Source organism: Gadus morhua, chromosome 12 (assembly GCF_902167405.1).
Source record: "Gadus morhua chromosome 12, gadMor3.0, whole genome shotgun sequence".
NCBI classification, from domain to species: Eukaryota; Metazoa; Chordata; class Actinopteri; order Gadiformes; family Gadidae; genus Gadus; species Gadus morhua.
The window spans coordinates 25557671-25574694 of NC_044059.1; the positions used below are offsets into that span (position 1 = coordinate 25557671).

The following is a 17024-nucleotide window of genomic DNA, read 5'->3' on the forward strand; positions in this document are numbered from 1 at the left end:
GAGATGGGGCTGGTTTATCATAATGTGGGTTCAGGGCGATTTAACAGGGTACAGAAAAGTGTTTTTTCGCTCTTTGTCACTTTCGCTCTTTGTCTCTTTCAAACACACAAACGCAGTGTATCCAAACACACACACGTACCCAGGCGTGTCCGACGCCATCGCCGTGGTAACCTTGCTGAATGTCCCGCGTTCTGTGGTTGGTTAAAGGTGACCGGTGTGTACATAGTTACTGAACCGTCGTGAGTCACAGGATTAGATAAGGCTGGAAGTGACTCAACGTCCCCGAAGAGGTGTTGCTGTCACCGTGTGTCTCACCGATGACACGCCTCTCAGTGATGGGTCCATCTCTTTCTGGCTCTGTTACGGACTTTTAACAGTGTATTAGTAGATGGTAAAATTAGATAGAGGCAGGCAATAAAATGAGCTCCAGCCAACCTAAGCTGCAATAGGGGTCGGAAATAACGTACGTGCATTTATAATGAGAAAAACAAAGAAAGTTTATGTTTCTCATTTTCACATTTATCGTAATGAATATTTAACAATTATTCGCCGAAGGCGTGGTGAGTAGTGTGGAATAGCCCCCGAGGCCGAACTTTTTGCCGGGATTAATATGTTTTCATTAACGGTTTATTTGTTTTTATTAGCATGAAGAGACGACCGAAAACAATATCCTGAGTTTGAGATCTCAATTATGGGATATTGCCCAATATCTCGAGATAGCGAACCAATCAAATTGCGCCATTTTAGGAGGTTCACGTGTACTAAATATATATATATATATACTTTTTTATTTATTTATCATTTATTTATTAATTTTATTTTAAATCATTTCAATATGTTTCGGCCCAAAATATATTCATTGTCAAATAGCAGTTACAGCAGTTTGCTGCAGGATGGACACTACTCAGCGATAACGGAAGGTGTGACATGGTGAAGTGTGGAGTATGTTGTTGTTTGCATGTTGGTATTCACCTCTAAATGAAATCTGTTTTTGCTCTTCTGCTATAGTCAACACTAGCGAGGAATACACCCCCCCCCCCTCCTTCCCCCCTGCCTTTAAGACTGCAGTCCATTACAAGCCTCCAGGAATTTTAAATCTCTCAATTTGTTTTTGTGTTTTTCGTTCCGTTGTTCAAACCCCATCCCATCATCCCTCGACGCTCCCTCTGAAGATGTAAACACGGAGGGGTGTTTTTTTATTATTATGTATTTTCTCCCTCCCACCGCAGTGGTAGTAACACCACTAGATTTACTGTCGTGTCAGGCTGAAACCGGATTTATGAATCCTCTGCATGTATATGTGGATTAAAGAAGTGGATCTTGGGGAGCCATGAGAGCATTACAGCCCAGGGATTACACCTCTATCCTGCTTTTCTTGAAAGAAGCCCTTCAACCCTGGGGGCAGGGGATAAAACAAGGATTTAAGGCACTGTGGAGGAGGGGGGGGGGGGGGGGTGAAAGGGTAGGGGACTCTGAGCTGAATCTAAACGTTGTCCTTCTCACAGGGAATTCACGTACGCCGTGATGGAACTGCATGCACCACACTATTAGCCCTAAGTCTAATGTTGACTTGGGATGTGTTGTTTTGTCGATGCTCGGAAGCCGTTTTGATTGTGCGTACAACCGTCCGCACAAAGATGTTGCGTGCATGGAGCCGGCGGCCACCTCAGTTGGGTCTACGTCTGTCTCCGCTCTGAGGGCGGGGGCCGTGGGTCCGGGTCAAGGGCGTTCGATCCGTGGGTGGATGGAGGTGGGATTAGACCCTGAGACCTCACCACTGGCATGCCCCGCACCGCCCCAGCCAACAGATGGACCCCTCATGGGACCCCTGGAGGCCTTGAGGAGGGAGGGGGCTTCAAGTGCTGCTGCTGATACTAATCGGATCAAGGAGGAGAGAGAGAGAGAGAGAGAGAGAGAGAGAGAGAGAGAGAGAGAGAGAGAGAGAGAGAGAGAGAGAGAGAGAGAGAGAGAGAGAGAGAGAGAGAGAGAGAGAGAGAGAGAGAGAGAGAGAGAGAGAGAGAGAGAGAGAGAGCGCGCTCTTATTACAGCGTAGTTTGTGACCAGAGCCAAGGCTGTGTTTAAAAGTTGGAGTAAGAGACGCACATTAATCTGTGATTAACGGTTGAAAGTCAGCTGTTTGCCTGTATCCATATGCATGGGTGAATAAGTATATAGTCTCTGTGTGATTGGCTGATGACGAACACACAATCGGGTCCAGAAGCTCAGACAATGCACTCACACAGACACACATATTGTGTTTCTTGGGAGAGGCTGGGAGTTAAGACCATTAGAAGAAGCACCTGTGTTTTCCCTCCTGGTTAAATTCATATGGAGCCTAATGAGCTTTTCTGACAGGTTTGTAACCAGACTCCACATCTAAACCCATTATATCAGTCTCCATTAGAAGGCTCAGATCAACGCTCTTTGTATACGTGTGTGTGTGTGTGTGTGTGTGTGTGTGTGTGTGTGTGTGTGTATGTGTGTGTGTGTGTGTGTGTGTGCGTGTGCGCGCGTGCGTGTGCGTGCGCTTCACATAATCCTGCCTGTTTAACCGAGAAGTGGTACATTTAAAGTAAACTATACACTAGGATATCTGTTTTTAAATTCAAAGTAGGAATTGGTATCATGCGAAACATTTAATCTCTTTATTTACCGCGAAAGCTAGTGAAATATTCTCATGACTGAGGATATTTGATGAATCTGTTGGGCAGAATTCTTTCAATGTTTTGGAGTTTAGCACAGTGAGGGTCAGGGAGGGGAGGACTGCACCAGTGTTCAGTGTGGGAGGTTAAGCAAACCACCAGGGCTCTGCTTAAGTGGGCAGCATTTAATGCACAGATCCTGTTAGGGCTTGATGAATAGATGGACAAGCGTGTGTGTGTGTGTGTGTGTGTGTGTGTGTGTGTGTGTGTGTGTGTGTGTGTGTGTGAATACGTTTGTGTGTGGGTGAGTGCTTGTGTGTGTGTGTGAGTTTATTTGTGCGTGTCAGTACATACAGGCAAAGGGAGTTGAACAGTGTGTGTGTGTGAATGCGTTTGCATGTGGGTGAGAGTGTGTGTGTGTGTGTGTGTGCGAGTTTATTTGTGCGTGTGTCAGTACATACAGGCAAAGGGAGTTGAACAGTGTGTGTGTGTGAATGCGTTTGCATGTGGGTGAGAGTGCGTGTGTGTGTGTGTGTGTGTGTGTGAGTTTATTTGTGCGTGTGTCAGTACATACAGGCAAAGGGAGTTGAACAGTGTGTGTGTGTGAATGCGTTTGCATGTGGGTGAGAGTGTGTGTGTGTGTGTGTGTGTGTGTGTGTGTGCGAGTTTATTTGTGCGTGTGTCAGTACATACAGGCAAAGGGAGTTGAACAGATGGCGGCGACTAAATGAAAAACATTCAGCAGCACAAATCAAAAGAAGGTGCACCTCTGGGAAGGCCCTTTTCTTTTTTTCTCCCAGACTCTTATTGTGATGTTCTCATCTGGTGTTTTTCCTGTTTTCTATGCCGCCGCTGATTCTTCCCCACTTACCGCTCTCGGTCGTGAACGGTAACCAAACATAAGTAAAAAAAAAACAAGAAAAATATGATGGTGTTATTCATCCTAGTATTTATGCCGCGAAACAAAGCCACATCCTTTGGCAGTGTCTTGTTCTGCACAACGTCACAAAGGGAGACTTAGCAAAGAGAAGGAAACGGATTTAGCCCGCTGATGTGTGTCTGTCTCAGTGCTTGCCTCTCTCAAACCCAGCACGCCGTCTCCATTGTCGGCATTGTGCGACTTAAGGCACACTTGTCTGTGTCTGTCTCCACTCCGTCAACACTGGTCTCAGAGTCGAACCAGACGGATTTCCTTTTTCCCCAGCATTCGAGCGTTGTATGCTAGTTACAGTATCGTGTTTCCTCCATCGCCGCCGTTGCCGTGGTAGCCGATGGGGCAAAAAGGTAAACAAACAACGCTTGACGAGAGGGTGAATAACCCGGTGAGGGCCAAGGAGTGCTTAGTGGTTAAGAAGATGAGTGGCATGAACCACATGAGCATCTCTTCAGCCACCCAGGATTCGCCTCGGGCAACGTTCTTGTAACAACACTGTCCGACCACGACTTCTGTTACACACCGTTTATTTCTGTTTAAGTAAGTCTTTGTTTACGCCGAGATATGGGGACCACATATACCACTGAGAATGCTCAGTTATACACAGCCCTGTTGCACTAGTTGCATGTCAAGTCATTTATACTGTAAATGTTTATTTTTGTTATTAAACCACTCATCATTTAAGATTATTTACACCAAATTATAAAATATAAAATATCTGTCAAAGATACATTGTATAGATTGTATTAGATATGAGATATGCTAATCTGCCCCCTAGTGGCCAGAAATCAATAAATGTAGATTGAAGTGAACATGCACATGCAGACAGACATGCAGAGAGACATTTAGAGATGGACAAAGCTTATTTCCAGTATGTTCTGCTCCCCAGTACTTTCCCGGCCGGCCGATGGTGACCAACCTGTTGAAGTCGCTGGACTCCTGGCTGAAGGCCCAGGACGGGGCTGAGGTCTCCTACAGCGACCTCAGAGAGGTTCTGGACGTCCCAGCCCAGGTGGGTCTAGCCGTCACCCCCTCAGCCCTGGGACCATACTACCCACTGTTAGATTCACTTAACAAACTGCTTTCTATCTGAGGAGAGCATTAGTGTAACTCATACTGCTTTGTGATGTGCTTTTTGCTCAGTGAAAACGTGCATGAGTAAATACAACAATCATATCGTTATTGTGTGTTATTGTGTGTTTATACAATGTATGGGTATTGTACATGTAAAACAAGGGTGTTAGACTCCCAGACAAAAAGCTTCCCGGGTTTGAGGCCTATAGCGTCTAACTACTTCGTAGTTCCAACAAACAAAGAGCCTCAGACATATGTTGGTCTCCACTTTGTCCTGGCTGTTGGGGAGTCACACACAGACAGACAGACAGACAGACAGACAGACAGACAGACAGACAGACAGACAGACAGACAGAGCACTCTGTTGTGTGCTTGTTGACTCTGGAATGAAGCCTGCATGCCCACAGTATACGGCCCCCTGCAAATTGAAAGAGTCACTTACTTACATCATTAGCTTTTAGCCGGCGAATCAATGGATCAATGAATCAATGGGAAGGTATGAACAGACTTAGCATCCGAGGAAATGGACTCTGTATGCACACATACACACACACCCGCACACAACCACCCACTCAGACACGCACGCACGCTCGCACACAAGCCAAATCCTTACTATTGACGTGTGAGTAACCCTGTCAGTCAATCGGCTGGCAAAAGGCGGTTCGGTGGGAAGGGGGAAACGACTTTGTGTCAGAGAAAATATGTTGTTGGATTCCACCGTGGTTCCCCGCTACGGCCGGGAGCGCTGGCTTCCCCCGTGCCGGAGGCGGGCCCGGGCCATTAACCTGGGATTGACTCGGTATCGATCAGGAAGGCTGCTCCCATTAACTCGCTCAGGAGACCTCCTACCTTGGGAAGGATTGCAACACCAGGAGTTGGTCCGGTGTGTCAGTGTTCTCCTCTCTGTCTTGTGGCCGTGTGGTTTTGCCTGTGTTACAATCTCAACCCCTTTCTGTCTTTCCTTTCAATCTATTACTCTGTCTACTGTACCCATCTCTCTGTTTCTTTCTCGCTCTCTCTCCACCGCTCTCCCTGTCTCTATCTGTCTCTATCGCTCCTGGACTCTCCCCAGGTCCCCAACAGTGGGTTACCAGCGGTGGTGAGGTGGGTGGGCTGCCAGGGATCGAAGCCCCATCTGAGGCGCTACCCGTGTGGCGTGTGGACCCTCTTCCATGTTCTCACAGTCCAGGCCCAACGCTCCAATGAATCAGGTAGCCACCCGCAGTCTCTCTAGCTCCGTCACTCTCTCTCTCTCTCTTTGTGGCTGTCTGTCACTCTCTCTCTTTGTGTTTATCTCTCTGTCCCTCTCTCAATCTTTGTGTCTATCTCGCTCTGTCTCTGTCTCTCTCTCTCTGTGTCTATCTCTCGCTCTCTCTCTCTCTCTCTCTCTCTCTCTCTCTCTCTCTCTCTCTCTCTCTCTCTCTCTCTCTCTCTCTCTCTCTCTCTCTCTCTCTCTCTCTCTCTCTCTCTCTCTCTCTCTCTCTCTCTCTCTCTCTCTCTCTCTCTCTCTCTCTCTCTCTCTCTCTCTCTCTCTCTCTCTCTCTCTCTCTCTCTCTCTCTCTCTCTGGTTAAAACTGGATCCATATTGGAGCCAATACCTATTGGATAACAAGGGAGTTAAAAAATAAAACAGCAGGTCATCATCCGAGGCCTAATTGAATAAGGTGAAACGTATCAACCATAAACAGGATCATATTAGCATACTACTCGGCTAGTTGACCACATCATGTATATTCAACTTAAAAGAAACCAATCCATAGGGAAAGGAACGGCATTGAGCAGCTACAGATGGTATCCATATCATATTCAGCAAAGTGCCACCTCAGCTTATTTTTCGCCATCGGATCATTTTACATATCAAAGTGTCAGAACAAGATGGATGCCTCCATGAATTAGAATTGGCGGAGCACCTCACCTCAACGTAGATATGGAAAGAAGAAGCACTGTAGGTAAAGTGTTATGATTATGAATATAGATTTACAATATGGAATTCAATATAGAATTGAGGAGTATTTTAATGTGGCCACATTAACTGCAGAACTGTCAAAGGAAAAATGCCCAAGGGGCACAAAAAAAATCAAAGTTTGTGTGTGTGTGTGCGTGTGTGTTCGGTGCATGTCCAGTCAGTGAACCGTGACACAGGTGTCTCCAGACGGCTCTCCTCATAGCGGCGCTGCTCTGGTCCTCCAGGGACCCATGGCCCTCCATCTCCCCACGGCTCCGTGGCCTCTTGTGGGGAGGCTCGGTCTCAGAGGGCCTGGGGGGAGGTGGTCCTTCCAGACGCATCAAGCACTGATAGACAGACTGGTTCTCACTATGGAACATGCATAATCCTGCAGGAGCCGAATCATTCGGTATTCGCAGAGTGTCTGTGGATACCTATGGCTATATTCGGGATTCTTATTATTTTATTATTATATCTGTAATAATGTGCCATTTCTTTCTTCGTTTACGTGTTGTCGCGTACAAAGTTTCCACTTGGTATAATTTATGAAATGCAATGCAGACATCCTCTTGTTGTTAGATATGTTGGAGAGCAGACATGGACCAGATAGGGAGTTGTTATGGAGGGAGGTGTGTAGGAATCGGATTGCCCATGTTTGTTCAACTCGGGTAAAAGGACTACTCTGAGATCTGTTAGGAGGGAGGGGACGCGGTGTGAGTTTGGGGGCCCCTGTGTCTTCAGTCGGACAGAAGGGCCGTGGAGAGGTCAGGCAAAGGGTTAGCTGAGGACAATGGCTCTGAAGAGACTGTCGACAAATTAGCCCTGGAATGCTGGCCGCGGTATTTGCGTTGTGCCTGTGTAACAACTTAACTAAACAAGTGTTTGTGTTTGTGCAACCACTTAACTAAACGGCGTGTGACACACATGAGTTACAAAGAGACACACACACACTAACACGCACACACACACACACGTATAGAGGTGTACACACATACTGTTCCAGATTGGGAAGGGATTCACACTCTGGCCATGTTCGTCCTGGGTCCCTGACGTGTTTGTCACAGCAGAGGATGTGTCGCTGTGACCGTGTGAAAAGGGATTATGCTAGATTAGTGGGATGTGAGTGGTTAATAAATTGGCAGATGACCGGTGGCTCTGCTCCTGGTGTAGACATTAATCTCTTTTTCTCTGTTGTGTGTGTGCGCATTCACACACACACACACAACGACACTCACACACACACCCACAGAGACAGAGGTTAATCCTGAGGTTTATGGACCATCACATGACCTGCAGATGGACGACCGAAAGGGGTGTCCATCTGGACCCCCACAGACCACCAGACTGGAGGACGCACACACACACACACACACACACACACACACACACACACACACACACACACACACACAGCTAATTCACAGCCCAAACTAATCATAGTGACACCTACGCATATATAACGTATACATATGCATGCATCTGCGTGACCCCCAACACAAAATACATCTCATTGATGGTCACATACACTTTAAGGTGGCTAACACGTACCTACATTGCCCAGAGTCTCGGAGTTCATCTGACAATGAGGCTCTTAAGCCCTGGAAACAAAAGCGAACCCATTAGCTACTGTAAAATATGGTTTGGTACCGTTGCAGTGCTGAGATAGGGGATCTGCCAGGGTTCACACACGGGGGTTAACGGTGCTTTAATCTTCTGATAGGGGTATCCCATCCACCTAGATTATTCATCTCAATATGGGTTTGACCCAGCCGCCGGCTGACTCCTGGCCCACATCAGCGTGGGAATCCAGGAGTTTTGGAGGCTGGCGCCTGGCATTAGCCAGGCCCCAGGTTGGAGCCTCAGGTTCCCAGCACACGAGTGTTAATCTGTGACGTTGTAATGGGACTCTTCACTTTATTGGGTATTAGGATTCCTCTCTTTTCCCGCTGATCTCGATAATGTAATTAAATGACATGTCACATGGTACAGTAGGATCTCTGCCCAACAACGTGGGGTCAGCGAGTTGGTTCGTAGTCATGGTGTTCAGTATATGATTGTGCATATTGTTATGATTTATTACATTATCAACCAATTATCAGGTACAGTTATTACATCAGGTTGTCCAGATTATATCAGGTCGCTGTGTCGGTTGGAACTATCCAGATGTTCTTGGTGTTGGAACTCTGTGCAGATGTTCTTGGTGTTGGAACACTGTCCAGATGTTCTTGGTGTTGGAACTCTGTGCAGATGTTCTTGGTGTTGGAACACTGTCCAGATGTTCTTGGTGTTGGAACACTGTCCAGATGTTCTTGGTGTTGGAACACTGTCCAGATGTTCTTGGTGTTGGAACACTGTCCAGATGTTCTTGGTGTTGGAACACTGTCCAGAAGTTCTTGGTGTTGGAACACTGTCCAGATGTTCTTGGTGTTTGAACACTGTCCAGATGTTCTTGGTGTTTGAACACTGTCCAGATGTTCTTGTTGTTAGAACGCTGTCCTGATGTTCATGCCGTTCTCTCCACAGACGCGTCACAACCTCAGGAGGTTCTGAAGGCCGTACGAGACTACGTCAAGGAGTTCTTCGGCTGCAGGGAGTGTGCGGAGCACTTCGTCGCCATGGCCACGGAGGGCCTGTGGGAGGTGAAGACCCTCTCCGGGGCCGTCACCTGGCTGTGGACCAGACACAACCGGGTCAACAACCGCCTGGCAGGTGAGGTGGAGGAGGAGCACACGTCCTCAGGGGACGAGGCTGGCTGTACTTTGACTACACTTCCCTCCACCATCCTTTTGCAAAAAACTAAGTTCTAAGACTTTAAGTTAACTCTTGATTAGGGATGTCCGATATTGGCTTTTTTGCCGATATCCGATATGCGATATTGTCCAACTCTAAATTTTCGATTCCGATATCAGCCGATACCGATGTCGATATTTGGGTTATTTTTCCTCAAACCTAATTTAGGTAACATTACATATCTCCTGTTGTGGAATTAACACAACATGCTTAATGTTATTGTGATGCCCCACTGGATGCATTCTTGAATGCAACAAGGCTTTCCAAATGTTAACATTGTCTGTGCAAAGTAAGAAAAATACTTCAACTTAATTTAAGGGAAAAGTGCCATGTTTATTTTTATTTTTTTAATGGTCTCAGACAACAGTTTGGATTACACTCTCCCTGAGATAATCTTGACAATGCCCACAACAAATAGGGCAAACTTGACTTCACAAATGATAAAACATTATACCTGAACAACTATGTGCAACATAGCAGTATGTTTCTTTAACTAAAACTCAATAACCTTAATTGAATAAATGCACAAATATGAGTCAATTACAATGTGCACTGTACTTCATTTTTTTCAAAACATTTATTTGAGCTATAAATAAATTAAAAAAAAAAAATAAATTAAAAAGATAAATCGGTTTTAAGGCAAAAAAAAATCCGATACCGATATTGACAGATATTGCATTTTTATGCTAATATCGGGCCGATAATATCGGTGGGCCGATAATATCGGACATCTATACTCTTGATAGAAGTATCTAACAATAATCTGGTGCCCACGTTTATAATTGATCACTTGTTAATTTTAAGATTTATTTGGTGGGTCAAAGGAACGTTGGTAGCATCACAGCAGATCAGGTCTCTGATCAGACGCCCAGTCTTACTCCCGCTCCAACCCTGATCCGAACAAGGCCTCCCAACATCATGTGTGGTGTCCGTCCGTCCTACCTGCTCCTCCGTCCTCTTCTTTTCCCGCTCCGGTACCTCTTAGCGTCCCTGTCTCATCCATGCAGCCAGATCAGTTACCTGGCAAAACTCTGAATAATACTTACATTGGCTTAACGTTCACCTCTCCCGTATCGGGGCTACTGATTGCATACAGAAAAAAGCAATCTATTGATCTCTGAAGAAGGAGTTCCTTTTTTTTACGTTTGTTTGGTTATTGGTACTATTTCCTTTGGTACGCGGCGTGTAGGATCTCACGGTGTTCCCTGCTGGCTCTATGTAGACGGGGAGGGGGGGATATACGGCCTCGACTACCAAGCCTCCGTCGCAGTAATCGCTGACTTTTGCCTCTGAAAGTCATCATTCTTTGGGGGTAGCAGTTCCAAACTTGGTTCCCCCCCCCCCCCCCCCCCCCCCCCTGTCCGTGTTCGAGGGCTTTTATGAGGCACAGAGCTGTCATTAACAGTCCACTTTGTTAAATCACTTTGTTGTGTTTCCTTGGAGACGCGCCACCCGCCCCCCTCTTCAGTCTCCCAGACAGCTTGTGTGTCCCAGGCCGTGGGGTCTAAAGGGGGGGTCTAAAGGGACACACGCTGCCTGCATTCTGCCGGCTCTCTGGATATGCATGATCTCTCTCTCTCTCTCTCTCTCTCTCTCTCTCTCTCTCTCTCTCTCTCTCTCTCTCTCTCTCTCTCTCTCTCTCTCTGTCTCTCTGTCTCTCTGACGCTGTCTCTCTCTCTCTCTCTCTGACGCTCTCTCTCTCTCTCTCTCGCTCACTCAACTCTCTCCCCCTGGGACTCGTATCCGCCGCTTGACAAGTGGAGGGGTGACATCCTCCCCTCCCCCTGGAGCCTCCCACAGGATCCGGCCTCTTTTGGCCCCCCACACACACACACATAATCTATCTATCTCTCTCTCGCTTATTCCACACACACACACACACACACACACACACACACACACACACACACACACACACACACACACACACACACACACACACACACACACACACACACACACACACACACACACACAATTCCCATGTTGTAGGGACAGCAGGTGGCACACGCCATGACACAAGCAACAAGCCCCCCCCTCCTCCCCTTTTTATTTCTCTCATTCAACACACACACACACACACACACACACACACACACACCCGCGCCAAATCCCTGCTGACATGCCTGGGTGGAGGAGTGTGCGTTGCAGACGGGGGCGGTTCATCGCAGGGCTCTGGGGGGAGGGGGGGGGGGGGGGGGGGGGGGGGGGGGGGGTGTAGCAGAGAGGGGGGTTGGGTGGGCTGACTGTCACACACTCTTCCCCGAGAGGAGGAGAGAACTCTCTCCATCCATTCATCCTTCCATCCACCCACCACTAGCCCGACCCCCCCCCCCCTGCCCTACGATCGGCCCCGCCCCCTCTCGCTCTCCATAGAAGGAGCTCTTTAGCGGGCCGGCCCCGCCCCCTTTTCCTTTCAGAGCCGCTCACGCGTGAAAACGACGGCTATTTGTAAAGCAGGCAAACAATTAATTTAGCTGGCAACAAAAGAGGCCCCTGGGACCCGTCGGGGGCCCCGTGGCTGCTGGGGTAGAATTAGGGCCGGGGGTGGCAGCTCGGGCCCCTGTTGCAGCGCTTCAACAGGCGAGTGCAGCGATAGACGTATCTACCGGCAGGCGCAGGAGACGGCCATTAGTGCTGGTGGCAGACAGGTAGCTGTGTGTGTGGGTGTGTGTGTTTTATATTGTGTGTGCGTGCAAGGGTGGCCATCTGTTAATTTTAGCATTTAATTTTTTTTTGCACAATAGAAATAACATCTTTGTTTCCAGTTGTGTTGTTGTGCAATAAAAGAGCCACGTTGGGGCTGTTTGGTGTTGGAACGCGCCCGCTCCCCGGGCGCGTTCCAACACCAAACAGCCCCAACGTCCCCAGCGCCCACGCTGCCACCCTGTCTGCCTGAGGGGAGGATGACTTGAAGGATTAGTGCTGAGGAGGCCCGTTTGATCTGCTGAACAATACATATTTATGCTACTGATGAATATGTATGCCGGCAATGACAACTCTATTGCCGGCCGTGGTGGTGATCATAATATGGGCCGGTATGGCTAAAGTCACCCTGTCTGCAAATGTGGAGAGCTGATTGGAATAAGGAGAACGTGTGTGTGTGTGTGTGTGTGTGTGTGTGTGTGTGTGTGTGTGTGTGTGTGTGTGTGTGTGTGTGTGTGTGTGTGTGTGTGTGTGTGTGTGTGTGTGTGTGTGTGTGTGTGTGTGTGTGTGTGTGTGTGTGTCGTTTGTGGACTCACCTCTACACACACACACGCATGCATGCCTGCTTATTCACACACACACACACACACACACACACACACACACACACACACACACACACACACACACACACACACACACACACACACACTGGCCCATTGTAAAAATGATGTATCCCTTATGTAAAGTGCCGTATGCAGAGTACATACACACGTGCATATGACTGAGATTAATCTTTGGTGAGAAGGAGGGGAGGTGGGGGGGTGTAATTTGACAGTGCAGTAAAGTGACAGACCTGCTGTTGCTGTTCTTCTTTTATTCACACACACACACACACACACACACACACACACACACACACACACACACACACACACACACACACACACACACACACACACACACACACACACACACACACACACACACACACACACACACTGGCTTTTTGCCGACAACAAGCGATATATTACCACATAGTGCCCAGTCTGTGGGTTTTAGTGTCGGATTGGAGTATGTTTCTGTATATATTGCTATATTCTACTCTGTTGCTCTCTGACACTCTCTATGCTTCTCTTTTTCTCAGGCAAAACATTTGCACCCTACTGTGTGTGTGTGTGTGAGTGTGTGAGCACGCACGTGCGTGTCGAAAGACAACATCTCTCTATGCTTCTGTTTCTCAGCCAAAACAATTGCACCCCTGCTGTGTGTGTGTGTGTGTGTGTGTGTGTGTGTGTGTGTGTGTGTGTGTGTGTGTGTGTGTGTGTGTGTGTGTGTGTGTGTGTGTGTGTGTGTGTGTGTGTGTGTGTGTGTGTGTGTGTGTGTTTGTGTGGCTAAAGACAACGTATTCGAGAGGAAAAAAAAAGTTAGTAATTTATTAGTGGCAGGCGCGTCTCAGGCGCCTCCTGCTCTTCTATTCAATTTGGAAATTGGGCGGCGACCACAGGGGTGTGGAGCGACTAGACCTAGGTCTGCAGCTCAGAGGTTTTCCTGAGCAAGGTGTTTGTGTGTGTGTGTGACAGGATCTAACAATGATCAATGGTCTTCTGGGATGTCCCAGAGGCAAGCGTGGTGAGATAATAGATGTGGTCAAATTGGACAGCTCACACACACACACACACACACACACACACACACACACACACACACACACACACACACACACACACACACACACACACACACACACACACACACACACACACACACACACACACACACACACACCACAACTCCCCTGATGACATGCCCACAAACAATCCTAAGCATCCCCCTCCTCTACAACACACACACACACACACACACACACACACACACACACACACACACACACACACACACACACACACACACACACACACACACACCAACATGATTTACATAAACACACATGCACTTAAGCACATGCATACACGTATGCATATAGGCACTTAGGTTTTATGAGCCTTGTGACAAGATCAAATGGGTTCAGCTGAGATTGAATCCAGCCCCTCAGCACAATAACCTTCCCTCTTAGGGAACCAGAAGGTAGTAAACACAAACAGCGGACAGCCCACCGGAAAACACAAACATAAGGGTACATCTCAATGCCCAAGATAAGTCTGCAGTCATACACCCCCTTCACAGCTCATTTAGACACTTTATCTCTTTATACTTAACTGGTTGTGAATTGTTTCTCGAATGCTGTCATGTCTCTTTTAATCCGAGCCCAGATGATTTTCTGTCTCTGGTGACGGAAAATAACATATTCTAATCCGTTCCAAAATGAACAACAAAACGTTAAAGACCGTGTCTCTGGCTCTGTCTCCCCTTTTGAAGGTGCCCTGAGCGAGGACCCCCACTTCCCTAAGATCCAGTGGCCGTCCCCGAAGATGTGTCCGACCTGCCATGGGGTGAGGCAGAACGGAGAGCATAGCTGGGAGATGGACCAAGTGCTGGCCTTCCTCGTCTCCCACTTCGACTCTGACCGCCTGCTGCCCGGTACAATTCATTTCTTTTAATGTTCCGCAAAAGACTCGAGGCTCACTTGTTCAAATGTCAACATGACTCAGTGTCTCCCCTTACCCACCAGACACCCCTCTTACGCACTTATTGTGCGTTGTACGTCCTGGCACTTAAAAATAGTACTTAGCATTGTGTAGCATCTTATTCTAGCTGTCTTTGTTGTATACGGGGATATACAGGTTATTGTGCTTGGTACTTGGTCATATGAACATCCTTACTGTACCGACAGCGAGATGATTTAGCTTTTAATAGCTTTATTTTTACATTTGTCTGCATTCATATGGAAATAAGCCGAAATGCAGTCTGGAACTTTTCTTCCAAAAATGTCACGTTGACTAAATAGATTAAAATCCAATAACATTATAGATAACGGAAATAATATTTCGGGCTGTGGACACAGCCGAGTAGTTCATTATTTTATATATATCAAATACCAGCACCCCGCCGAGCGTGGTTTATCCCTTGCTTATTTCAGTATGGTTCAACCATCCAAAGAACGTGTGTTTAATGAAATTCCTCCGAATGTGTGTAGCATAACTCACACATCTCTTCTCTTACCAAACATTTATTCGTGTCGAATCCTGCAAACACACTTGTCTTCTAAACCCATTCGTCTCCCCCCCCCCCCCCACTCTTCCGCCAGACTACCTTGTAGACGAGAGCGAGCTCCTGGCCCAGCAGAGGAAGACCCATGAGGCGAACGTCCTGATCACACAGAAACGGGCAGAGAGGAAGGCCAGGGAGGCGGGGGAGTCCGTCGCGGAGGCCGCCGTCTCCCAGCCTCCCGCTGAAGAGCTGGGGACGGAGGAGGAAGAGGAAGAGGAAGAGGAGGAGGAGGAGGGGGAGGAGGAAGAAGGGGGGCCGGAGGAGCCGGTGGTGGAGATGGGAGGCATGGGAAAGGAGGAGAAGGCGGCGGCACCGGCGGCAGTGTCGGACAAGATGGCCGCCGAGTCGGCTCCCTGGCCCGGCAAACCGGGCGCGGGGGGCGGGGTTGTGCGGGGCCGATGGCGTTCGCTGAGGAAGCCCGGCGCGGCGGGGCCGCGGCCCCGGGACGCCCAGGAGGACATCGTGGACCTGGACTCCTTCGTCAACCAGCACTTCAAGAACAAGGCGCTGCGGGCGGCCGCCGCCGCCGCCGCCACCGCCGTCAGGGGCCGCACCCTGCAGAGGAAGGTGGAGGCGGAGCCGGGGCCCGTGTTCGGCCTGCGCATGGAGCTGGACCTGGGGCTGGGGATGGTGGGCCTGGAGCCCGTGGAGCCCGGCGCCGAGCCCGGCGCGCGGCAGCAGAGGCTGTGGCTGAAGAAGCGGGAGCTGTCCGACACGGCGTTCGTGGCGGACGGCGACAAGGCGGACCAGTGGTACGTCGAGGACCCCCGGGGCCGCCTGATCTCGGTGCTGAACGTGGGCTTCTCCCGGCTGGACATCAGCCTGTGCGTGGTGCTCTATCTCCTCTCGTCCATGTGCCTCATGGCCATGTACCTGTTCTTCAAGAACCGCCTCAGGATACGACGGGTTAAGGTCTCGCTGCCCTGAGATGGACCAACACACTATTTTTTTTTTTTCTAACAGGGTCTGGTTGGTTCAGAGTCCTGGAAATAAACATTGAATCCTACCACTATGTCACTCTTTGTCCCGGTCCACGATGCGGGCGCTAATGCCCGTCTAGCATGGAGTAGGCAGAGGTTGTTTTAAGGGGATGTGTGAAAGATTAGAATTCCACTTAAAGAGGTTCAAGTAGCATTAGCGTACCTTCTAAACCCTGTGGTTCTGGGTGATTATTTCTCAAATTTGATTTCCCGGTTGTACACGTCTTGGAGATAACTCTGACCAAAATTGTTGTTCAAATATATGCTTTCATTCATGTTCTTTAATTTTTTGAACCAATCCTTTGAATCAGCTTGACTTGCACAAACTGCACAATACTAATTGGATGATCATGAGTTCATTACTTTTATCTACTTACGGTTTACTACTGTTTGACTGATAATTGCATTCCAAATTATACGTTCCTTCAGCAATTCAGTTTGATTCGCAGAATACTTTGGTTCTACGTACGAGAACGATTGAACGTGACTGGAAGTAGAATGTAGTCAGTTATCCACATTCTACTGCCCCGTTGTCAGCCGTCTTTCCTTCCGTATTTTCTCTGCGGTTTCTTAACGAGGTCCTCGTTTGTAGTCCTATTACATCATGCTGCTGAATCTGCCGTTAATGAGCTGCTCGTTACAATCCTGTTGTTGTCTTTATTGTTGAGGCGGTTAGTAAGTGCTTAAGTTCTCAGATCCATCTTAGAATAAGCAGGCTTTGATTTTGGTGTCCGTTGAGGTAAAGCTTGTCCACTGATCTCACTCCTCTCTGGTAATACTTTTCTTCGATTGATATGTTTCCCTTCCCAAATTGAATCAATAAACATATTTTTGTACATGGA

At 48.1% G+C, this 17024-nt stretch overlaps 1 protein-coding gene across 1 annotated transcript in view; it reads left to right on the forward strand.

Annotated features, from left to right (window-relative positions):
• Positions 1-17024, forward strand: part of qsox1 (quiescin Q6 sulfhydryl oxidase 1) — a 27048-nt gene extending 10024 nt beyond the window's left edge. The window contains exons 9-13 of the mRNA XM_030372599.1: positions 4466-4588; positions 5723-5861; positions 9119-9304; positions 14411-14572; positions 15240-17024. Of these exons, the coding sequence (XP_030228459.1) occupies positions 4466-4588; positions 5723-5861; positions 9119-9304; positions 14411-14572; positions 15240-16129 (1500 nt within the window). The 3' untranslated portion in view covers positions 16130-17024. The remainder of the gene's footprint in view (positions 1-4465; positions 4589-5722; positions 5862-9118; positions 9305-14410; positions 14573-15239) is intronic.